A 23,414-nucleotide genomic window follows, 5' to 3' on the forward strand; every position below is an offset into this window, starting at 1 on the left:
ATGCCGCGTCTGCACAGCGAAGCATTAAAGCCCAGATATTATGCACATCTTGCACAACCAGAATCCACTTTATTAGTTCTTTACATGACAGTCCTTTAGTTATAAATTACAGTAATTCATTGACAGCTGATGTGGGTGGCTCAAACAAGTACATATCTGCTAGTCAGTGTTTAGGGGAAAAAGGGGGTTTAATCAAGGACTTGTATGTACAATTACTTATTAACAATATCCATACAACTTCTCTATATACAGCTCAAGGAAGGGCAAGTTTGCCTTAAAAATTCTACTGCTAAAAAGCTTCCCTGTGCTCATGAAAAAGGCAGCTGATGCACTCCTACGATGCCCTGACCTTTCAAGTTTGTCGACGGCGGCAAATGTTGCCACGCGCACTTTAAGAAGGGAAAGCCAGACGAGGCAGGTGGGCCGCTCAGTGGGCCAGGGGACACAGGCATAATCCAGGTCCAGCTCCATCTCGCTCATGCCTCAAACTGTCCCTCTACTGGTAATGCAATAATGGAGGTGGGAAGCTCAGATCATGTCCTGTGAGAACGGGCGGTTGTCTGGGGGGTGCTCGCTGCCCGGGGGGGAGGGTCTGCGGGGGGGCCCAGACCGGTTGTCGGGAGGGGGCCCTGCAGGCGGATAACCCGTGGGATGGGGTGGCAGTGGAGGGAATCTTGGATACATCCCAGGGGGCAGTGGCCCACGCACTGGAGAAACAGCAGAGGGACATCTGAACAAAACATGCAGTGACCACTAATGGCCTTTTTCCATAAAAACCTAACACACACCCCCCCCCTCCCACCACCAGCATGAAGATACGTAGAAATATTACTCACTGCCCATGGGGGGGACTCGGGGAGGGAAAAACTCGGGGGGACCATAGGGGCCTCGACGATGGAGGAGGTCCACAGGGGCCAGTGGAGGTGGGGGGCCCAGGGGAGGGGCCTCCCGTGTGTTTGCATCAGGGGCATTTGACGGCTCCCCAGAAAGAGACAACAGGCTCTGGGGACAGAGACAGAGCCAGTGTGATTTTTTCAGGTATGCGATTTGAAATATCGCCAGAAAGGAAATGGTTACTCAAAGATGCTGGAGCTGAGCTCCATTCCGCCAAACCACAGTGACCCCACTATGGAGAACTGCCATCTGGGACTGTACTTACATCTCTGCTCTCACTGAGGCCCAATCTGAGGCTGCCGGAGGTGCTGCCTAGTTCTGCTAAAAGAGGCGAAAGCAGGCTGTAAGGATCCAGCCTTGTTCCCCTAGGAAATCCTCAAAGGGCTCATTTACACCCCCGTAGCACCCCCGTTAGATAAGGAGACCTGCAGGGGGGCCTGGATTCCAGAAGCACATTCACACAGACGTTCTTACACGATGGGAAGGATGAATGCCACCTGCTTACCAGACTTATCAGTGGGATTTGGGTTGAAGTGGGCCTCGGCCAAAGCAGGGCCCCTGGGAGGCAGCGGGCCCGGCAGGAAGGCGCCAGGTGGTGGGGGACGGCGGTAGGGGAGCCTGGGGTCTGGATACAGGTAGCCTGGAGGACAAGCGGTACAGACCACTCAGGCCACCGTATTTTGGCGAGCGTCTTGGGAGAGGGAACGTTCTCTGATCGTTTCTCATAGGATAGAGATGAGACATGGGCTGGATCATAGGCACAGCTCATGGTGAGGAAGCAACTCCGTCAAAACACGAAAGGCCAGATGCAAATGCAAGATTAATGCAATCATGGAGCAGGACTCATACCTTCTGCCACGAGAGTGATTACGGTGCACAACACAAACACTCAGTACAGCGATGACACGGTCCATTGGCACCCCTGTGACGTGGTTCCAGTCACCCGGGGCCATGCTGGCGGCCCATTTAAGCCACATGAGCCCTACCCCACATGCCAGAACCATGGGGCACCAAGACAAAGTGAGGGGAAGATTCTGGAATGAGCATAGGCAGACTGTCACCAGAGATGGATAGCTCAGGTCCAGAAAGTAAAAATCCAGACCAAGATTTTGTTTCAACCAACCAGTTGAGTAATCTGTGACTGTGACTCTTTATACTGAAGTGGTTGGTTGAAACAAAACCTTGGTCTGGATTTTGACTGCCTGGACCTGAACTATCCACCGCTGGCTGTCACCCATGTAGGTGCTCTATGCTTAGTCAGCTATTTCTGACAGCTTCTCCCTCCTTCCCTGGCTGAGGGACAGTACCACCCCCACCCCCGCCACTGATTGCCCAAATGAGACGAGAGCAACTGAGAATTCAGGGGATACTTTGTCTCAGGGGCGCCAACGTGAGAGGTCTTCACTGTACCTGGGGGGGCTCCGGGACCCCTGCTGTCGGAGCGAGGGCCTTCCCTGGCGACAGGGACGTCTGTCAGGCTGGGAGGGCCATGCGACACTAACAGGACACAAGAGACAAAGCACGATGGTAGTTCGACGAGAAGACATGGCAGGTAAGACGGAGGGAGTTCACACATCCTTTAAGTGCGTTCACTGCAGGGAGCCTGCAGATCTGTCTGGATGCAGTTTTTCAGTCCTCAACAGAGGTCAGTGAATGGGGTTCTGGTTTCTGTGCAGTGGATGTGCAGAGTAAGGCCGCATCTGGCTAGTGACCAGGCGCTTCTGGAGTGGGATGTGAAACACAGAGCTAACAAAAACACTAACTGAGAAACAAATAGCTAACAGAGGTGATGCATACAAAAGACAGCTGACAAATAAAGGCATTACACAGAAAAAACAAGCTAACAAAGGCACCACATACCAAACGTAGAGCTAACATACAAAACAATGGGCTAACAAATAAGCTACGAACAAAAAAACAAAGCCAAACAAACACGTGCAAAACAACTAACACAAGATGCCAAATGCAAAACTCGGATGCTTGAAGCTAATTCATGAGCTTGCTTCCATCACAGGGAACAGTCCTGTTAGTTTCTTTTTAGGAATTTAGGCACGATGGGAGTGTTTGTGGTAATAGGGTGGTCACCTCGGCTGCCAGGCCCCAGAGGAAACTGGGGTGATAAGCGTGGTGGCCCGTCCATCAGGGTAGGTGGTGACAGGAAGGCTCTAGTCTCAGAGGCGGGCCGCCCTAGCGGACTCGGTCCAAATGGTGATCTCTCTCCTGTGGGAACGAGACAGAAATGAGGTTGTGAAGCCCAGAGGTCTGCATTGAAGGGAAGGAAATGTGAAAAACCACAGTGGTTATGGACAAGATCACCTCTGAAGGAGGACCTCCCAGGGGCCTCCAGGGCAAATGGGTCCTTCTCCACCATCTCCAGCTTAAACTGGAGGTCTGTCAGCCTGCATGGGGAAAAGGAAGCTTCAGACCATGCTGAATGCTCCCAGTAGACCATGTGACGCCCCTTGACGCTCTTGCTCACTTTTGCCTGAGGTGGCCGTTCTCCCGCTTCACGTCGGCCAGGTCCCGGTCAGCCGCCCGTGCAGCCAGCTGCAAACAAACCGCCGGCTTCAGTCACGATCACAGCCGCTTCTTCACACTGATCTGTGCCTGAGGAGCAATGGGACGCTACTCACCCAGTTGTCGTGAGCCTTCTTCTCGTGGGCCGCGATCTGCCGCATGGGGTAGATTCTGAGTGAGTGCTCATTGGCAAGTTCCTGCCACTGCATTACAGTGCGAGGACTGAAGTGCTCACCTGGTTTTTGTAGGCCTGGTTGGTTTTCTCCAGCTCTTCCTCTAGCTCCTGGGCCCGTTGTCTGTTCAAGAACAAAAGGGCAGTGAAAAGCAGAGCTTCTCTATTGGGCTGTGCCTGAATCAGATGCGGAAGTCCAGTGCCTGGCTATTCCCCAGTGTAGTACACGCTTACACTGAAAAGGCTACATCAGCTAGAATGACGCTTTTCAGCTGTTTATTTTGCTCAAAACTCTGCCCCCCTCCCAACAACCCCCACCAAAATCTAGGTTGATTAAGGAGGACAGGCCCTGCTGACAGAGGGATGCTCATGAGCAGATTCCAGAGGCTCCTGCAGGTACCTGTAGGTGCTCAGTTCCTCAGCGGCCAGACTGATCTTCTTGTCGGCCTTACTTAGCTTTTCCTCCTTCTGCAAGCGTTCCCTCCCTTCTACAGTCAGCATCCTGAGGGGAATAGGGGTTCACTGTGTGTGTCTGGCCCGAGGGTCACGGCGATGGCTGCCTAAATCTCCTCCTGCTCACCGATGCAGCTTCAACTCATTCTCCTGGTACATCTCAGTCATGATCTGCAGCTTCTTCTGGAGCTTTTGTGTCTCATTGGCAAACATGACACTCTCCGCCTGTAGCGAGTCCTTCTCGCCCTGGAGCCGCTCAATGCCACCTGTCAGATCAGAAGCAGGACGTCCTTTAGATGCCACCAAGTCATATCCAGACCACCCCAATGTGGGGGGAGGAGGGCTAGGAATTTTTTTGTTTTTTTGGAACTGAATGAGGTCTTTGCTCCAATGTGAGGCATCAGCTCTGTACCAACCTTGGAGGTCCTCTTTGGCTTTAACCTCATCAGTAAGTCTGGCAACCAGTCTGTTCTTCTCCTCTTCCAGGGACTTCAGATCAGCACTCACCTGAAGACAGGCAGCAAACAGATGTGATTCTCTGTGCACTCTAGCAGGAGCCGTCGATCATGCAAACATACCTTTGCTGCAGAAATTAGCTTCTCTACTTTCTGCTTCTGACGGATATCTGGAGAAAACGCATGTCCAGAAAGACAAAAAAAAATAAAATAAAAAAAATAAAGTTTTCTTCTTGTTTTTAATGAAAAGCACAGTTTTATGGACATAGCGAGAGACAGCCTGTATGAATGAGTCCCACCTGAGGCATCCCCATTCTCCTGGACGGACCCGTCCTCAATCTCTGAATCCCAGTCCCTCATCTTCAGCAGGCAGTCAGTCAGAGACTGCAGAAGAATCAGGCACTCAGCATTTATACAATCCAAAGGAATAGTGTCTGATTGGGCCATGTTATATAAACGATATACCAATTTATCAAGATGTAAAATTTAAACAATAAAAAAAGAAATCTGAAATTTCGAAACTTGATAAACACTGCTTGACTGCACCGCATCAACCCAATCACATCACAGAAACAAACTGAATTCCAACCAATCATATCGTAGTCTTAAGAACACACAACCTATGCCTAACAAATGCACAACAAGATCGACCGAGTTAAGGGAGCATGCCACATTGATTTCAGTTTGCAGTTCGTTCAATTTGTCACATTTTTTCATGCTCGGAATCTGGTTAAGGGGAATTCTAAGGGGTTTTTAAGCAAAATTTGAGTGAGCCTTGAAGTAAAGAAACAAAGACTCGAATTATATAGTGATGATTATCAATACTGATTGTGACAAAATATTCTGCCACGTTGCCCAGCCCTAGTGCTATCTCGCTTGTGGTGTGGGTAAATACCTGAATGTGCTGGTCCTTGCTGGTGCACTGCTCCACCATGTCCTTGTGGGAGCTCTCACACATCTTCATCTCCTCCTCCAATTCGCTCAGACGCTCCCCCCAGCCTTCAGCTTCCTGTACCAACTTTGGAGAACAGTCCTCCTCAGTCTCAGCCAGACTACGGCCACAAGGGCTGCCGTTGCACCGTAAAACATACTTCTGACTACAATTCGACAAGGTAACAGGATTTTTGCAAGGATGTGTGCAGAGCCACCTGGGTCACCATGCAGTGCTCAGGTATGTCGTAAGGTTTAAGCGGAACATCTGGTAAAATGACCCCATTAGACACAAAGAAACCTCACACAAACCTGGGCTTTACTCTCCAGAAGCTGCACATTCTCCTCCTTGGCTGCCTGTAGGCTTTTCTGTAACCTCTCACCGTTAATGTCATAGATCTTCAGGGTTGTTTGTGCCTGGTGAGATTAAAATAGAGCTCATCACAGCTTGGCACAATGATCCAATGAGACACACTCCGTAACCCATGTGACAGACTCCATTCACCGTGCCTGGCGCCCCCCCTCCCCCAAATACCTGCTCCATCTGCGACTTCAGGTTCTTCGATTCTTCTTCCAGGCTTTTCAGTGTTTCCTGCATGCTGGCCAGCTGAGGAGCATACGGCTAAATCAGTATAACTGTCCAACGCTCTGATCATCCAACCAGCAGCTGCTCAAATTTGCTGACTAACCTCTGCTCTACTGCCATAGAGTCTGTTGATAGCTATTAGTGGTTATTTTTGAGGTGATAAGCTGTGAACCAACCGTCTTTACTTCAGTTGTATGGATGTTCATGTGAAGAGTAACAGGTCTCAGCTGCTATTACCTCATTAGTGAAGTTAGCTGATCATAGAAGACTTGAGGAAAAGAGGGTGTCTTACCGTTTCCTCCTGCTGCAAACGCTTGAACTTCTGGGCTTTCAAATCCACCTTCAGCTGTTCGGTCTCCTCCCCGAGTTTAGCGTTTGCCTCTTCGAGTTTCTTGGACATGGCCTGAGATGACGCATTACAGAATGCCCATAGCGTTCTCGCACATGGCATGGCATGGCATGCAGTAAACGTGTCCGCGTGGTGTGTTTGATCGGGCTGCTCATCCCACAGAGTAACTCACCTCAAGATCTTCACCCTCAGATGCTTGTGCAGAAGCACCTCCATTTTGCAGGGCAGTTTCCAGTTCCTCATACTACAGGACACAGAGAGAGACAAAGAGTGTGTCATACTACAGGTACACACACACACACAGTGTCACACTGCAGGTACACACACACACACAGTGTCACACTGCAGGTACACACACACAGTGTCATACTGCAGGCACACACACACAGTGTCATACTGCAGGCACACACATACCCACGCAGTGTGACAGTGCAAGCACACAGACCCTTGCTGCAGTAACACTCACTCTGTGACTGCACTGACTGAGTGTTTCCAGTGCTTTACATTTCTCTTCAAGTAATTCTGCTATCTTCTGGCCCAGCTTTCTCTCCTTCCCTGAAAGCCCAAATGGAAGATTACAGTAAGTCAACATCTGGCTGAGTTAAGATGTCCTTCTTAACAAAGCATGAACCAAACTTACCGACATAGAATCTACTTTTTATCTGGAAAAAAAAAACACATGAATGAGCAAAGTTCAATATCAATCGTGTGAGTGCGATGCAGAAGGTTCTGCATGTTTATGAATTGATGCCCACGGCCAGCTTTACTCCCCACGTGCAAGCTTACAGACTGATACAATCTGCAGGTGAACAGCAGCATAGTCAGCATCCCCAGCAGCGCAGTCACTATCACCGCTTCCCACGGCAGTCCGTAGAAATCCGGCCCCGGCTTCAAGTCATCAGGGAGGGAGGACACCACCTATTAAAACCAAGACTACTTAGGCATGGGAGCGAGCCGCCCACCCCTTCTCTCTGCATCAGTAAAATTGTAAGCTGGAGGGAGTCGTATCAACGCTGCGTTCGCCTATTTGATCGTGACTAGTACACAGTTAAGTGTCACCATCAGACACGTCTGCCATGGGACAGCGCTTGCTAGTGTCATCGGGGGACTGATCCTCCAGCCTCAGGAAATCGTTTATCTACCCTGTCCACATTGGCGGACTATCACAACATCAACAGGCAAATTAAAGCATTTAGGACGCACTTTATAACGGATTAAGTAAAGTAAGCTTTACAAAAACGGAGAGAACTAGCGAAACGCCACTTCATCGTGGAGTGAAGAAAGCCCGCCGCCAGCATAGAGGTTATCTCACATCTCTCACGGTCTCCACCGCACGGGAGTAGTAGACCCTCGCTGCCACTTTAAGATCGGTCGCTTCAGGCGACGAAAGGACCGGGTCGCCCGCTAACTCCTCTGCCATAATGTATTAAGTTTAAGCGCCGCTGTTTTCACGGAACAAATGCAGACATGTCCAGCCCGTCTGCTGTCACTTCACGGCTTCCGAGACACCAAAACAGAAAGCCAGTAACAGTGAACGGGTCGACACTGGTTGCGGAGGGGTGCCTTGCTCTCCGGACATATTATTATCCCATCCGAATTTAACATTTTCTTTATCTATAACTATTTTTCAAAAATTTCTAAATAACTAAGCAAATGTGTATCCTTACTTTTATTATTCATACACTCGTAGATAGGCAGGTGCCTAAAAGCACGCACACACACCCCTATTTTTCGCAGTTTTCCTACGTGGTTCATTCCAGACGTCACCAATTGTAGAACGCCACACGGCACCTCAGCTGCAATGTTAAAGTGACACAACGAGAGCGGGGCCGTCGTCTGCGCAGCGCTCGGCTCTGTGCGTTCAGTAATAAGTCGGCCAACACTTCTGACTTAATAGGAAGTTACATCAATGAACGCACACTTTAAAAGCGTCTTTATATTCGAGAATGTTTCTTCAACTGGTCTGTGACACAATAACAGTATCTCTCACGTCCCGTCACACACTTCCTGGTGAATAGCAAAAAACGGCTCGATCTCATTAAACTTCCCTAAATTCATACATTTTGTGTTTAGAACATTCCAGATACGGGCGCCATCGCTTGACCATCGCTCCGGCCACCACGTAATCACCCGGCCCACTGCTTGGTCAGCGAGTATATTCAACCAGTACGACGAATTTGTACGACTCCACCGAAATACCCACCTCCATGTCATCGTCAGCTTCCATTTCAGATGTGCGCTTCTCTCATTGTAAATTATTTCCGATTTACGCTGATGAAGGGGCCCGGCTAGGAGACACCAGCACCCTAAAGACAGTGCAGCAATGCCTCTCCCCTTGATATAACCTGAGCCTTTACTGACATCAAATTACACTTGACATACAGCAGGGCAGTCCCAGCAAAATCTTAACTGTAAACAAGCCTTAAAGTAACAGCTTCACCGAAACGGCGCTTGTACAATGTAAATACTGCAAATTAACCGGAGTGTATTCAACACAACACGAAGTGATATTAAGTTACAAAAACTGCCAAATCAAAACCGCAAATTTCCCCATTTAAACAACAGTAAGAGATCCACTATAAACGCTTAGTTTTTAAACCTTGAAAAATATGATTGACGTCCATACCTGTATGATGAATTGCGTTAAACGTGATACAGTGTCTTGAAGGCACTCTGTAGTATCCAGGATAACTTGGCTAGTACGGTTTAGAAACAGAGCAACAGCAGCAGCTGTACCTGTCAGATGAGCGAAACCTATTGTCATAACTGTATATATGTTGCTCTTGCTACTGAAACTGATTTATCTTCAATCAATACATGATTGGCAATAGGCTAGCATGACATTTGTCTTTGAAGGGTGCAAGACGTACCATCGTGTAAATCCTCTGACTGTGACTGAAGAGGAGTCTCCTCCTGGACTGTGGGGAGTAGGTCCCCTTCCTCAAACCTCCTTCTGTCCTTCTCTGCTGCATCTTCTTCAGGGACAAAACAGCTGCCGTGTGTGCACTCAGGTCCATCTGTCACTGCTGATGTGTAATTACAACTCAGTGGTCAAACCTGGGGAAAACCTCCACATCGTACATAACTGTTGTTTCCATGGATTTCAGTACTACATATAAAGTACCAAATGATGATTGCTGGCTCTGCTCTTACATTGCAAGACAAGAATAACACAGTTGAGCTGTACCAATAAAACTACAAATGTACCTCAAAGTGCAAATAAGATTTTTTGGGTTTAGTAAAAAAACATTCATTAATATATTATATATATATATATATATATATATATATATATATATATATATATATATATATATATATATATATATATATATATATAACATTCTGTGGGCAGCAGGGTCTCGCTTACAGAGAATTTCCTCACGGGGATCAATAAAGAAGTATCAATTCATTTTTAAGTCATGATCATACTTAAAAATTATATTACACAGCAAAAGTACCTTGATTAGAATGTTTAGGGACAGTGGGTTTCTCTTGTGTGAATGTACTTTTTAAAGTAGATAAAAGAGCTTTTAATTTTTGAAGTGAGGCTTCCTTTGTATCACCATCAGCTTGACTGCCTTTTGAGGTAGAAGTTATTTCAATGTGATATTGTAGAAGTCGTTCAAAATCAGACAGTATAGCTAGGTCGTCGTCAGTATTTTCCACAGCTTCCCAGTCCCGAAGGTTTGCCAGCTGATAGTCAAGCCACATAAGTTTGTGTTTCCCTATTAAGTCCAACACTTGGTGTAGGTCTTGGTTAGTCATGTAGTTCTGGATATTTCGGTAATCTTTAAGATGCTCTGGAAACTTAACAGCATCCTTTGTGGATTGCGGGTTTCCGTTAGGCTGTACGACAACAACTCCATGTTTTTTGTTGGCACTTTCCTTTGGTTTTGGTGTTTCTGTAACACCTTCTGCTGGCTCTGCTCTTAAAATACCAGCGTGTTTTCCCGAACCATCATCAGTGACCATTCCAGTTGTTCCAGATGAGAAGCTTGATTCTGTTTGCAAACTATAATAATCAAGTTCGGCAGTGTGCAAAGTTCCACTTCCTGAATCCTCCTGTATGTGTGTAGAAGAACGAATGTCTCCAGCTTTGTTTCCCTTCCAGTCCTCTGTCCCACCAAAATGTTCATTATTTACTACTTTGCTGCAAGAACCCGTGTCTTTGCTCTCTCTGCCCTGCTGCCCTGTTTCTTCTTGTTCAGGTGTAGTAAATGGATCTGGTGGTCTCTCCTCATTTTCAGATATACATGCATCTTCCTTTGGTTGTAATGTCTCAGTGACAAGTGTGTCTGCAGTCACACTATTAATGGTATCTACTTTCTCTTGTATTTCAGCTTGATTTTCCCAAATATTGTCCTGATCTTCTTTTTCATAAGATGCCAAATTTATTTCATGTTGTCCCTCAGTGGAATAATGTTTAAAAGAAGGTGGATCTTGAATGCTCATCTGGTTCAAAGCAATCGTTTCTTTGTTCTCTTCTGTTACAGAAACATCTGCAATGGCTGCGGATTCTGTTTGGTCAGAGATGATTGCAAAGATCTCTTCCACATTTTGACTGACCGATGACCTCTCCTCACTGTCAACCACGAGAGACCCCTTCTCCTTCTCAGTTACAGATGGTATTTCCTCATTGTCAAAAACAGGTGAAGTGCCCACCACCTCTATCAAAGACAACTTGTCAACCACTAAGAGTTCTGGCTCAGTCTTCATCCCAGATAACTCACTGCCACTGTCAATCACAGATGGAGCCTCCCCATTTTCAAAGACAGCATACTTGTCTCCACTGTCAACTATGGATGGTCCCTGTGCTGCTATGTCATCTATAGCTGACTCATTTCCACTGTCAGTTATGAATGTTTCTTCCCCATTATCATTCACAATCAACTTGTTCCTGTTGTTAGCTACAGATGGCCCCTCACTATTGACAAACACCATGTATTCCTCGCCACTTTCAACCACAGTTGGCTCAGTGACTCCCAAGGTTGACTCTTCCCTGGCATCAACCACAGAAGTCTCTGTCTCTCCCAAGGTAGCCTCCCCCCTGGTGTCAATGACAGATGGCTTAGCGTCTCCCATGACTGACTCCTCTCTGTTGTCAATCACAGACAGTTCAGTGTCTCGCAAGGTGGATTCCTCTGCACCATCAGCCACAGATGGCTCAATATCTCCCATTGGTGACTGCTCTCTACTGTCCATTATAGATGGATCAGAGTCTCCCAAGTTTGACTCCTCCATGCCATCAACCACAGTTGCCTCAGAGTCTCCCAAGGCTGATTGCATCCCACTGACAAACACAAATGGCTCAGCGTCTCCCAAGGATGACATCTCTCTGCTGTCAACCACAGATAGCTCAGCATCTTCAAAGGTTGACTCCTCTATATCATCAACCACAGACAGCTCAGCATTTCCAATGTTTGACTCTTCACTGTCAATTACAGACAAACCCCCACTACTATCGGCAATTTCAGTTGACATAAGGGAACTTTCAGCACTGTCATATATTGACAGCCTGCCCCCAATGTTTATTACAGTCTCATCCACAGATAAACCATTATCAATGTTGGGATCGTCAATGACTGATGACTCTGGCCCACTGCCAATCAAGGATGCCCCTTTTACAACATCCATCACAGATAGTCCCTCCCCTCTACTAGTCACAGATGGGACCTCCGTACTATCAATCAAAGCTGACTTATCCCCACGCTCAGAATGCACAGATTTACTGTAACTGGCAACAGGGTTCTGAGTGGTCTTTGTGTCATGACCTTTATTGTGAACTACTGTAGTCTTCTTATCCTCTTTACTGACATCCATTTTGGAAATATAATCAACAGCATATTCTACTGATACATTACCAGACATCACACTGTCTACATTATTAAGATCCATTGGTACTTGCAGAGTACTGTTTATGTCGACTTGGCCTGATGAATTAATAACAGTGCTACTTGCAGTTTTGTCATTAATATCTGCATTATATTTTTCATTTGATTCTATGGGTTGTGAAGAATTCATGTCTATATCACCTATCAAATCCTCAATGACATCTGATATCTTTAGCTGATCTGCCGACCCAAGTCCAGCCTTTGAAGTACCATCAGCTAATTGAATGTCCTCAGCTGCTAATGTTTCCTGTGGTATTAGCTGAGTTATATGGTGGTCATTTGTATCTCCTGTACTTGACAGAATAGTATATGGTTTATTGTCATCTTTATCAATATTTTCCTGTTTAATATTGTTGCTGGATGGATTAGAATTACTGGTTTGGAGTTCTAACAAGACGTCCTTACCTTTGTCTGTCATTTCTAGGGCTGACTCATCGTAGTTTTCTGCATCTTTATTAACATCTCTAATGTTCTGCTGAAACTTTGATGGCAAACTACCAAACATGGTAGAAATACCACCAATGGAAAACAAAGACTGAACATCTTTTGTTGTCTCATGCTGGCTCCCATCTCGTGTATCAGATCCTGGCTCTTGAACATGTGAACCTTCAAAAGACCCAGGCGAATTATCATCGGCATTCTCAACCTCACGTTTTTCACCATAAAGCTCTAAAACACTGCTGTACATGCTCCCATAACCATCATTTTCTCCATCATTTTGAGGCTTTCCATTTTTATAATCATTATCATATCCATTATTTTCTATGGAAGAAAAACCTTTAGTGCCATCTGTAAATTCCACTCTAGAGTTTTCTCTTTTCTTCCCCTCATTCCATCTCTCCCCTGGCTCACTAAAACTAAGAGGGTTCTCAGTTACTATCTTCTCCTCTGTGCCTGGGTGCCCGCTATCTTCTATTCTAAGTTCACTATTCTCATCGACTGATTGATGAAAATGGAGAAGGTCACCAATGCCAGTGTATAGCCAAGAGTCAGTGTTTGTGGTTTCCTTTTGGTTTGCCATAGATCCCTCATCTTTGGGGTTCTCTGTTAAACCCTCGTCTTTGGGGTTCTCTGTTAAACCCTCATCTTTAATTTGGTTTATCGGCTCCTTAGGTGCAGTATCTGGACTTCTTTGACCAAAACTAAAAACCCCAGCCAGTTGTCCCCTAAGCCAGGAAGCCGTTTCAGTCCTTTCATTCTCCTCTAACTGGTTAACATCCAGAGCGATCTTCCTGTTCTTAAAAGACTCTTGCTCCTCATTTTTGGCTCCTAAACCCAGCCATCCAGTCAGTCCAGATCCAATCCAATAAGACCCACCTTGTTCAGTTGGCTTTGACTTGGCATTATCAAAGGGATCCTGCACTATAGTCTGACTTGTTTCCACTTTGTCCACAGTTTTTGTGCTCTGAGTCACTTGTATTGGTTCGCTAGTTCTGAGACCCTGCATGTCATCTGCCAGGAGGCCTTGAAGCTCCACTTGTTCATCCAAATTGTCCGACTGACTGAAATCACCCTCAATTATAGCACCATTCTCATCTATGCAGAAAAAATCCAGTTCCTGCAAGAAAAGATTACTAGATTAAAATTTCTCAACTTTAAAGTGAAATAAACACAAACAGAAACACACACAACTGAAATAATGCTTGGATACCTGTGTTGGTAATTCAATTTCTTTTTCCTTAGGCGTGTAAACTTCCTCAACTTCAACAGCATCTTTTGGAAAATAGCCAAATTGCTTGTCAATCTGAAAATGATGGCAGTTTATTTACAATTGCTCTTTGCATTCCTCACATTAACAGTAAAACGAGTTTATCTGATTTAGATTACAAATTTCTATTACAAATACTATCAAACTATAGCAACTTTAATAAACAATGCACTGAAGCATATTAGCTGTATTGCAATAAAAACAAACAAAATCAGCATGCACTTTTCCCATCTAAAGTGGACTGTACTGATCATTAGAGATTGTCTACAGTACTCACACTTCCTGCCCAAAGATCCTCCCTTTTACCGGAAAGCTTGAAATACACAAATATGGCATCTCCGCTTCTGAAGTTTAAAAACCTGCAATCGGGTCCTTTGAAATCTTTGGTGGCCTGAACACGACCCAAGAGAGCTAGGATCATAAAGAAATCATAAAGCAATTAAAAACAAATGGTTACAAAACAGTCAAAGGTAACTTCGCAGTTCTTTCCACGTGAAAAATATTCAAATATATTATATATGTCATATAATATTTCAAGTAAAACTAATTGTCTATGAAATTTCTTTTCCGAATGATACCAGACCTTTGGACAGCGTTAGCCAACTACTGTTCCACGCACCACCTGTTTAAAGGGCGCTGAAGATAAATATTTTGTTACGTGTGTAATCCGTTACAATACTAAGAATAAATATGTGACAACAATAATTAATAGCTATTTCTTAGAACGTAGGCCTATGCATGAGTAAAACTCGAATCGCTTACTTTCACATCCGGGATCGCCACACAATTTGTAGTCGGAAAAAAACCCCCAGCATTGGGCGCAAAGCAGCGACAGTAAAAAGCAAAACTGTAAAGGAGTCATGATTAAGGAAAGAAAATATCCCGTTATACACCCCAGTCCATTCCCGGGTGAGGTTGGTAACGTTAAACCAAAAGTCAGATGTTACACACAAGAACAACCGTGTGACATCTGCCTTGCAGAACTGAAATTTCACAATTGCCCACAAAGAGGGAAAGATACTGAAGTGAAGGAAAGCGGCGTGTGGCTTTCAGCAATGGGTAAATGATTAACCTATGTACGTGGCTAGAAGAGAAATCAGTGTGTGCACGCATATATATGTATACATGGAGAGAGAGAGAGTGCGTTTGTAATTTATTCCTAAATATGCTACAACAGGTCAATAAGCAACAAAGTCAACTAAAGTACTGTATTGTAGAAAAGAAACACTTTCGCGTTTCAAGTAACCACTTCGACCATAAAGTAACGCCACGCAAGAGATATATGTTACTTTCATGTCCACTGTATTGCTAATGTATCTGACATTAATACAAATCTGAGATGCGGTGGTTTTGTACACTGCAATACGCACACAGGAGCTCGTCGGTACGGTCTATACATTTTTAATTTCGCTTAGGTGTCGCATTTTTGGCGGCTTAAATTTACCATGGCAACGGGCGCACATAACCTACGTCACTCACCAACATGGCAGCTTGCAGAGTGTAAATATCTGTAATGGAAGCTTAACGCAGATTCCTGCCGAGAAAGCATCGTATGTTCAGTCTTTACGGCAACCTGTCGGCTGGTTTCTGTACTTCTATAAAATTGTCTATATCTAGATTGCTAGTTGGCAAGCATGAACTCAGATGTGGAAGAGTTGATGCCCAAACTTCTCCCGATAGACCCATGTGATCCTGAAGATGTTGATCTCAGCGGACCTCCGAGGACCCCTCAGGAATATTTAAGACAAGTCCAGTCAGTCTTCTCGTCGCGTGCCTTTAATTTACTTGTTTATAGGCTAGGAAATTGCAGTTAAAATGGTCGGGATCAATTATTTGAATTAAACGATCTCGTGCGTCTGTGTTTTAGATTGGAAGCGTCCCTTTGCCCAGATGTGGTTGTGGCGCAGATAGATCCCAAGAAAATAAAAAAGAAGCAAACTGTGAACATTTCTGTAAGTGAGAGACTATGCTAATTATTTTCTGTTTTGGGGTAAAGGGCATTTCTTCACTATGCTGGTAGTAAGGCAAATATACTACTAAATGTGTATCTTACAATTATTGTGTTTTTTTCTGTAGCTTACAGGATGTCAGGCAGCTCCTGTGGGGTTCTCACCGAGTTTAAGATGGCAGCAGCAGCAAGTTAGCAACTTTTCTGCAATTAGACAGGTAATCGTAGTTGATGTTTTGAGCTTTTTTCAGTTGTGATCCTGAAAAAAATGAGTTACTTGATATTTTAAACCATTATCCTGTATTTCCAGAGTATTAATAAACACAGAGCACATTGGAAGGCCCAGTCCTTGGATAACAATGTGATAATGGTGTGTACAAAAGCTGAATCAAATATTTTATTAGCATTTAGCTAAGCATAGAACTCTTAGCTCTTGGGTTATAACATGCATGGGATGTGTATTTTAGCCAGAATTAGAGGATGAAGAGGGATGGAAGAAATTCTGCTTGGGGGGAAACATTTGTTGTAACACATCACCGACAGCTGGAGGCAGTGAGCATCCGGGCCTGGATTACACTAAGGTAAGTGCTCTTTCTAAAATATGACTTCAGAATCGAGACTGTGTAAAAGCAAGCATCTTATAAAGTGTGCATAGCAAAATCCATGCCTTTCTGTGCTGTCCTCATCAGATTGGGTTCCCACCATTTCTGAGCATTGTTAGCAGGCTGAATCAGGTGAGAATGTGCATGCACTAAACATTTAGCCATTACCAAAGCTTGTGATTGCGCTCAGCACCCATAATGGAAACCTATGTTCTACAGGCCACCGTTTCTGCAGTGCTGGAGTACCTGATAAACTGGTTTGAGGAAAAGGAGTTTGTCCCACAGTTGGTAAGCAGGGTGGTCCTGGTGAATTGCCTGGCCGGTGTGTTGTGTGAATAATAAAAAAAGGCCCTTCTGCGTTTCAGGGTAGGTGGTTGTATGCGCTGTTAGGCTGCCTGGAGAAGCCCCTTCTTCCTGAAGCCCATTCGCTCATCCGGCAGCTGGCCCGCCGCTGCTCGCAGGTCCGAGCCAGCCTGGTAAGCGATCCGTTTTCCCATTTTGCAGTTGCATGGCAAAGGTAAAACTTTTGATGCTGATGGATGGTTTCGGGTTTCCTCCCTGTGCAGGAGAGTAAGGAAGATGAGAAGCTGTCAGCCCTGAACCTCATGATTTGTTTGGTTGGCAGGTAATGTGACCAAGTACCAGAGGTGGAGATTTCAGGTCCAGAAAGTACAAATTCAGTCCAAGATTTTGTTTCAACCAACCAGTTGAGTACTCTGTGAGGCTTTATGCTCAACTGGTTGGTTGAAACAAAATCCTGGTCTGGATTTGTACTTTCTGGATGTGAAATCTCCACCTCTGCCAAGTACCATGCTGAAGAACTGAATGTTTCAGGCTAGAGTGAGTGCTGTGGAAATTGCTTGTGTTTCTCCTTGCAGATACTTTGAACAGAGCGACTTGGCCGATAATGAATGATGGTGATGTTTCAAGTCAAAAAGACCAGGAAAAGTTCAAGGAATCCTGTTGTGTAGAGAAGTTGGGATTGATACACAGAGCCAATTTTTACGTTTGTCTTTTTTTAAATGTTATTCTTCATTGTTTTCATGGAAAGTTTCAGGTAAAAAATAATTATGTGAAATATATTTTCAGAAAACTGTATTATGCTCGTGTTCTGTGTTTTCTTGTCAACGGTACAGCCACTGATTTGAGATCGGTTACCCTGAATTTAAAAGCAGCAGTTATAAAGTGTCACTTAAATATTCTGATCTGTTTTATAAAGGCACATTTCTTTGCAAACAATAAATTACTTCATAACACAAAATGCGTCTTGTCTAATGAAAGTAGTTTGCAGGTCTGTTGTCGCTGGCTATTTAGCCGGAACCAAGATTTATTGTTGTCTTCCACGGCCCTGAAATGTATGTAAATGACAGCTTCACTCCGTTAACATCACGACTCCGTCCATCCATATAATAAACTCTGGCACTGGTATAAGCGTCCCGCCCCACGTTTTCTGATTGGTTTTTATTAAATAGTTCAATAGTTTCATTGGGTAAAACGGTTGTCAATCAGTGCGACCACCAGCCGCCAGGCTGCGCTAGGATTCCGTTAGTGGATCCTAGCTAAAATGGCGGTTGCTGTGCGAACTTTACAGGACCAGCTGGAGAAGGCGAAAGAGAGCCTAAAAAGCGTAGACGAAAACATTCGCAAATTGACTGGCAGAGATCCCAACGATCTTAGGTAAGTGCACGTTAAACTGATAGTTAGACTGTTGGACACTGATCCGCAGCGGTGCAAGGAAGGGTCATTTTACCTGCGTGCAGCAGATGAGGATGGCTTTCAGATAGTGGGAACGCTGTAGTGATGTAAAGCGGCCGGAACCACGGGAGACGCATGCCACATCCGATTGTAGGGTGCCTTACGTAACTGCACTGGGTCCGGATTGCAGTAATGATCGGATTCGTCTTATTTTGCCGGTGTGGCACGGTATGGCTTCAATTAAGTGCTGGATTAGTGGTACCTGATGCGTCTCGCCTATCGATTCGAAGCTCTTCCCGTTGTGCAAGGCTTTAGAAACCTAACACATGCTGTTGGTTCTGCTGAACCTGACGGCAGAAGTCCGACATTGCTGCCTACGCTCCTCCTAAAGGCACAGTTCTAAGCCCCGTCAAAACACTAGGATGAGATAGGGTGTGTCCTGAACCCAACCTTTCCCCCATAACACTGAAGCAAGATCAGCAGTTATATGCAATCAGGTGGATTTGGATAGTCAAAAAACATATTTCATAATGTTTGTTCCCAAGACATTTCTGACTGACTGACTGACTGCCTTTCTTGTCCTTGTCAGACCTGGCCAAGCCAGAAGGTTAGCCCTCTCAGGCCCAGGTGGAGGTAGGGGGCGAGGAATTGGTCTTTTGAGGTAAAGTATTACTACGAGCCTGCCATCAAATAATAGAAAACATGGCATTTTGAGTGCTGTACTAGAACTGTACTCACCTAAAGACAATGTTTGTTGTCAAGGCGTGGACTCTCAGAGAGTGGAGGGGGACCCCCAGTTAAGCAGAGGGATATCGAAGGGGCACTCTTGAGGTGAGGCTGCCTCCCCACACATCATGCGTGTTGCTGGGGTATCCCAACAAAGGAAGTGTGGTCTAACCCCTGCCTGTGTCCCCACAGGCTTGCCGGCGATCAGCGAGGGAGGAGAGATTCACGCCATGACAGCGACGCCGAGGATGATGATGATGTCAAAAAAGTAGGCCCCGCTAATGTTTTCAGGGGAGTGCGGCATGCCTGTGGACCAGTGTCAGGCCGCGAACGGGTCCCTCACACGTATCTTTTCGCCAACAGCCGGCGTTGCAGTCATCTGTTGTTGCTACCTCCAAAGAACGAACACGCGGAGATCTAATTCAGGACCAAACGATGGATGAGAAGGGAAAGCAAAGGTAATGAGTGTCTGGCAAACCTACAATATGTGCTGATGATGGCACCTGGGCATATTCATGGCACTCGTTCTCCGGCGAATATAATTCAAAACTAGAGATGGATAGTTGAGGTTCAGTAGAATCCAGACTGAGATTTTGTTTCAACTAATCAGTTGAGAAACTCTGTGACTCTTTACGTTCAGCTGATTGAGCTTGAAATTAAGCCCTGATCTGGATTTTTACTTTCTGGACATGAACTATCCACCTCTGTTCCACACTAGTTTAACCTATGTTTAACAGCACTTTACGGTATTGCATATTTAACTCTGGTTGTTTTGATCGGCTACAGGAATCGGCGTATGTTTGGCTTGTTGATGGGAACCTTACAGAAGTTCAAACAGGAGTCTTCTGTAGACAGTGAGAAGGTGTGGGTGATCGTGCAACGTCATTCCCTAGGATGATACATGGAGCCTTTTCAAATTATTGTTAAGCTGTTAAAACCATTTGCTTGCAGCAAAAAAGGCGTTTGGAAATTGAACAAAAGCTAGAAGTGCAGGCAGAACAAGAGCGCAAGAAGATCGAGAATGAGAGACGAGAGCTTTTTGAGGAGAGACGTGCTAGGCAGACACAGCTGAGGCTCTTGGAACAGAAAGTGGAACTCGCTCAGCTGGTAAGGGCCCTCTGCTGTTGTGGATGGCTAAATGCTTGCCCTCTTCTGCGTTAACTCGGCGGCACCCTGTCTTTCAGCAAGAGGAGTGGAATGTGCACAATGCCAAAATCATAAAATATATCCGCACAAAGACCGAGCCTTCCATTTTCTACATTCCTGCCAAGATGTGCTCAGCCACTCAGAAGCTCTTGGAGGAGTCTCAGAAAAGGATGAATGGTAAACACCAGACAGCCCTGTCTCGCTTTCATCGGGCCGTCTGGACCGGCTCGCGTGTTCCCAGTGCTCAGTTTGATGAGAGGCTGATCTTTTGCTCTGATCCTTCAACAGCCATGTTAGAGGAGAGGTGTGAGGCCTTTGCAGAGCACCTGAACAAGATGGAGGCTCGGCCTAGACGCCTGCTGCTGAGAGTCAGGGACCGAGGGGAGCCCCGTGGTGGAGCCCCGAAGACTGAAGAGCGAGAGGAGGGTAAGGCAACGGGGCAGGAGGGGGAGCTGCAGGTGACCCGTAACCGTGGTGATGTAGGGGGGGAGGGGGAGGTGGGCATAGCACAGAATGTTCAGGAGCGGCAAGCTGAGACGAAGGAGCAGATGGAGGAGAGTAAAGGGGGCGGTGAGGAAGAGGAGGAGGAGGATGGTATGGGTCTGGAAGAAGGCAGGGAGCTAGAGGTGGAGCAGGAGGAGGTGGAAGCAGAGGGGCAGGTAGAGGATGAGGAGGGGCAGGAGAGTGTAGTGCCAGTGGAGATGGAGGTAGGTAACGAGAGCAGGGAAGCTGAAGTTGAAGCTGAAGGAGATAAGCAGCCCCAGGTGGAATCTCCCCACGAGCCCGGGAGCCTGGAGAATGGCTCAGAGTCCTGCCCCGTACCCGGCCGGTCCGTGGAACCTGACGCTGTGGGAGACACCGGTCCAGCCCTGCTGGCCCTGCCACCCTTGAGGACCTGGCCTGAAGCTGGCAGGGAGGACGGTGAGCGTGGCCAGACGGCCCAGCCCGAAGCGGAGGGCCCAGCCAAGGCCCCCGACGCCCCCGCTGGCGGCAGGAGCAGGACCGCAGCCAGGGACAGGGTGCGGAGTCGGAGCAGCAGCTCCAGCACCAGCGGCTCGTCCGGCTCCAGCACCAGCGGCTCGTCCGGCTCCAGCACCAGCGGCTCGTCCGGCTCCAGCGGCTCGTCCAGCTCCAGCAGCAGCAGCAGCTCGTCCAGTAGCCGAGGCCGCGGCCATGCCAGGGACAGGAACCGGAGGAGCGGGGCCTCCAACAGGGACAGGAAGAGAGGGGGGGCGCCCACCACTAGGAGGCGCAAGCCACCCAGAGGTGGCGGCTGGGATGCCAAAGACAAGAGCACCAAGGCGGACAGGAAGAGGATGCACTCTGAGGGCAGCCGGGCAGGAAGAAGGCCCCCCCACAAGTCAAACAGGAAGGAGAAGAGGCGCTGAGGCAGCACGCTTAAGCCGCCATAGAGGAAGATGTCTTCTGACAGAGGCAAGGGGAATGCTGCCCTCCGCAGACCAGCAAGCAGACTTTGCATTTGCATTCCATTTTAATTCTCAAATTCAATCACATTACACCTGCTAATGTTTCGTCCTTCTGGCATGGGGGTTTTCTATTGTTTTACCTCCCTACACTCAGTAGTATCTCCAAGCAAAAGGACATGCTGAGTACTCTGCTCCAAGGAGGGAATGGTCACTGAAAGGTTTTTTTTTTTTTTTTTTTTAAATAAAGCTGCAGCTTTAAAAATTAATGTGTCAAATTAATACAAACAAATTGTATTTAATTAATTCCCAGGTAGTTGATGGCACAGCCATCCCCTGCTGGACTCAGATTCGTATGCAGCTTGATCCCGGTCACATTAGAAACCGTGTATTTTGGTGTACTTTTGTAAATATTGCTCCATTTTAGCTTTTAATTCTTCATTCAGTGTCTAGTCTTACAATGAAGGATTTATTTAAATCGCTCCTCTTACAGGAAGGGCTTTTTCCTCCTTCTGGCATTTTTGTACCAGTGAATCGCCTTCATAAATAAAGCGGGTTGATCTTTCCTGTCCTCCATTCTACAGTGACTTGCACGCGTGACCATTTACTTTCGTAGATGCTTTTATCCAAAGCGATGTGCAAGGCAAGTAGCATATTGCAAACATATGGCTATCAAGGACTAGGCATAAGTGCAGCATCTGGCATTGTGTGTCATTTTACTGGAAACCTGGAGACTGGTGATTCAGGGCAGTTATACTAACAGGAGCAGCTGGGCAGCACTTGTTTAACTGATTATCTCTTGGTTAAACACCCCAAAGAAGTGACCTTCAGCAAAACTTGGCCACCAAAACTTGCAGCACAGCTATACTGCAACAAAAATCAGCTGTAGAATTTACTCAAAAGCAGGGCAGCAATTTGCATCCAGTTATTTTGAATAAATCTATTTCCTGTGTAATCTGAGTAAAGTTTACTTGTACTATTGACATGAAACCCTGCATATCAGGAAACTTAAAATATTTCTCTGTTTATTTGACCTACTTCCTAAATGTAAAATTGCTTTTAAAAAATAAACATCTATTTTATACCTAACACTTAAAATTTTATTATAGAAGGTTTTGTAGGTTACGCTCAAAGATATAGGAACGATTAGGGACATGCACCCCCCAATATTTGATTTGGCTTCAGCCCCCCCCCCCCCCCCCCCCCCCAAAAAAATAGAAATAGACCTTTGCATTTAAATTAAGTTGCCCCTCACCAATATCAAACTCTCTCCTGTGCCCTATCACATATCATTACCAATTTAATCACTCATAAGGCACAATAGGAATAATATCAATACTTTATTAATTAAGGAAAGAAAAAAACATCTACAGCTAAGAATGTAACTTAAACAGTAAGGACAAGCAATTACATACAAAGAAGCAAAGAACATAAGTGATGTAGTGACAAGGTACAGTTCCCAGTAAAGCATTCTCAAACAATGAGCTTCATTGCACGAAGTCCTGTACCGCTGGGCTGAAGCTGAGCATATCTGGGCTGGTTCCTGCCCTCCCGGTCCTCTTGGGTGGATTAGTTACCAGTAACAGCACTCAACAAGACACCAAACTGAGTTAGTAGATGTAAAAGCTTTACATATCAATACTGACAAAAAAAATACAAAGTTTAGCTATTTATTTAGTGTGTATAACAATCAGCACAACCACATACATCAGACTATGTTTGTACGTGGAATATATTCTTGGAGAATTTTTCGACAGTAAAAATACTACTGTCGTCGGCCACTAGATGTCAGTGAAGCCTGTGCTAACAGCTTCTTCAGGGCCTGAAGCAGCCATCATGCCAGACTGATAGGTCAGCTGGCTGCACATGACTGGCTGCAGTCGCAGTGATGTACTCTAATGTGACATGACTACCT

The 23,414-nt window shown here is 45.9% G+C and overlaps 3 protein-coding genes across 8 annotated transcripts; 2 read left to right on the plus strand and 1 right to left on the minus strand.

Annotated features, from left to right (window-relative positions):
• Window positions 1-47: 47 nt before the first annotated feature.
• ctage5 (CTAGE family, member 5) lies at window positions 48-14,979 on the minus strand. Of its 6 annotated transcripts, XM_048974233.1 has the most exons (30): window positions 14,721-14,979; window positions 14,236-14,369; window positions 13,902-13,994; window positions 13,568-13,808; window positions 9,818-12,856; window positions 9,227-9,382; window positions 8,983-9,092; window positions 7,143-7,274; window positions 6,997-7,018; window positions 6,823-6,911; window positions 6,529-6,600; window positions 6,300-6,410; window positions 5,957-6,028; window positions 5,734-5,838; window positions 5,387-5,509; window positions 4,791-4,875; window positions 4,615-4,661; window positions 4,453-4,543; window positions 4,164-4,302; window positions 3,984-4,085; window positions 3,647-3,707; window positions 3,528-3,563; window positions 3,374-3,441; window positions 3,211-3,293; window positions 2,980-3,114; window positions 2,305-2,391; window positions 1,400-1,534; window positions 1,160-1,215; window positions 837-1,002; window positions 48-707 (listed from the first exon to the last, which is right to left on the minus strand). In XM_048974233.1, exons 1-30 carry the CDS (start codon window positions 14,818-14,820, stop codon window positions 529-531), a joined length of 6,069 nt encoding a protein of 2,022 aa, XP_048830190.1. In that variant the 5' UTR covers window positions 14,821-14,979; the 3' UTR covers window positions 48-528. The 6 variants fall into 6 exon arrangements, with proteins under 6 accessions (XP_048830190.1, XP_048830188.1, XP_048830191.1 ...); XM_048974231.1 differs by having other exon boundaries at window positions 9,818-13,808; XM_048974234.1 differs by having other exon boundaries at window positions 12,656-13,808; window positions 14,721-14,977.
• Window positions 14,980-15,424: 445 nt separating this feature from the next.
• Window positions 15,425-17,769, plus strand: gemin2 (gem (nuclear organelle) associated protein 2). Its single transcript, XM_048975247.1, has 10 exons — window positions 15,425-15,711; window positions 15,826-15,910; window positions 16,035-16,124; window positions 16,217-16,276; window positions 16,374-16,487; window positions 16,596-16,640; window positions 16,728-16,796; window positions 16,874-16,984; window positions 17,075-17,133; window positions 17,387-17,769. The coding sequence occupies exons 1-10, from the start codon at window positions 15,593-15,595 to the stop codon at window positions 17,421-17,423; spliced, it is 789 nt and encodes a 262-aa protein (XP_048831204.1). The 5' UTR covers window positions 15,425-15,592; the 3' UTR covers window positions 17,424-17,769.
• A 257-nt stretch (window positions 17,770-18,026) lies between these two features.
• On the plus strand, window positions 18,027-22,064 carry pnn (pinin, desmosome associated protein). The gene is made up of 9 exons (XM_048975246.1): window positions 18,027-18,185; window positions 18,793-18,864; window positions 18,966-19,034; window positions 19,122-19,197; window positions 19,293-19,387; window positions 19,716-19,791; window positions 19,881-20,036; window positions 20,114-20,252; window positions 20,364-22,064. The coding sequence occupies exons 1-9, from the start codon at window positions 18,073-18,075 to the stop codon at window positions 21,461-21,463; spliced, it is 1,896 nt and encodes a 631-aa protein (XP_048831203.1). The 5' UTR covers window positions 18,027-18,072; the 3' UTR covers window positions 21,464-22,064.
• Window positions 22,065-23,414: the final 1,350 nt, after the last annotated feature.

The sequence above is a fragment of the Brienomyrus brachyistius genome, chromosome 14 (assembly GCF_023856365.1).
Source record: "Brienomyrus brachyistius isolate T26 chromosome 14, BBRACH_0.4, whole genome shotgun sequence".
NCBI lineage: Eukaryota > Metazoa > Chordata > Actinopteri > Osteoglossiformes > Mormyridae > Brienomyrus > Brienomyrus brachyistius.

What these genes read in the sequence shown, in the direction of transcription:
- ctage5 (XM_048974231.1), bottom strand. Translation starts at nt 14,820, where the DNA reads ATGACTCCTTTACAGTTTTGCTTTTTACTGTCGCTGCTTTGCGCCCAA. An exon ending in GTCAGAGGATTTACACGATG is followed by an intron (nt 9,093 to 9,226) that starts GTACGTCTTGCA and finishes CTCATCTGACAG; the next exon opens with GTACAGCTGCTGCTGTTGCT. An exon ending in GCCTCAGTGAGAGCAGAGAT is followed by an intron (nt 1,003 to 1,159) that starts GTAAGTACAGTC and finishes CTCTGTCCCCAG; the next exon opens with AGCCTGTTGTCTCTTTCTGG.
- pnn (XM_048975246.1), top strand. Translation starts at nt 18,073, where the DNA reads ATGGCGGTTGCTGTGCGAACTTTACAGGACCAGCTGGAGAAGGCGAAA. An exon ending in AGAGATCCCAACGATCTTAG is followed by an intron (nt 18,186 to 18,792) that starts GTAAGTGCACGT and finishes TGTCCTTGTCAG; the next exon opens with ACCTGGCCAAGCCAGAAGGT. An exon ending in CGAGGAATTGGTCTTTTGAG is followed by an intron (nt 18,865 to 18,965) that starts GTAAAGTATTAC and finishes TTTGTTGTCAAG; the next exon opens with GCGTGGACTCTCAGAGAGTG.
- gemin2 (XM_048975247.1), top strand. Translation starts at nt 15,593, where the DNA reads ATGAACTCAGATGTGGAAGAGTTGATGCCCAAACTTCTCCCGATAGAC. An exon ending in ACTTTTCTGCAATTAGACAG is followed by an intron (nt 16,125 to 16,216) that starts GTAATCGTAGTT and finishes CTGTATTTCCAG; the next exon opens with AGTATTAATAAACACAGAGC. An exon ending in ATGATTTGTTTGGTTGGCAG is followed by an intron (nt 17,134 to 17,386) that starts GTAATGTGACCA and finishes TTCTCCTTGCAG; the next exon opens with ATACTTTGAACAGAGCGACT.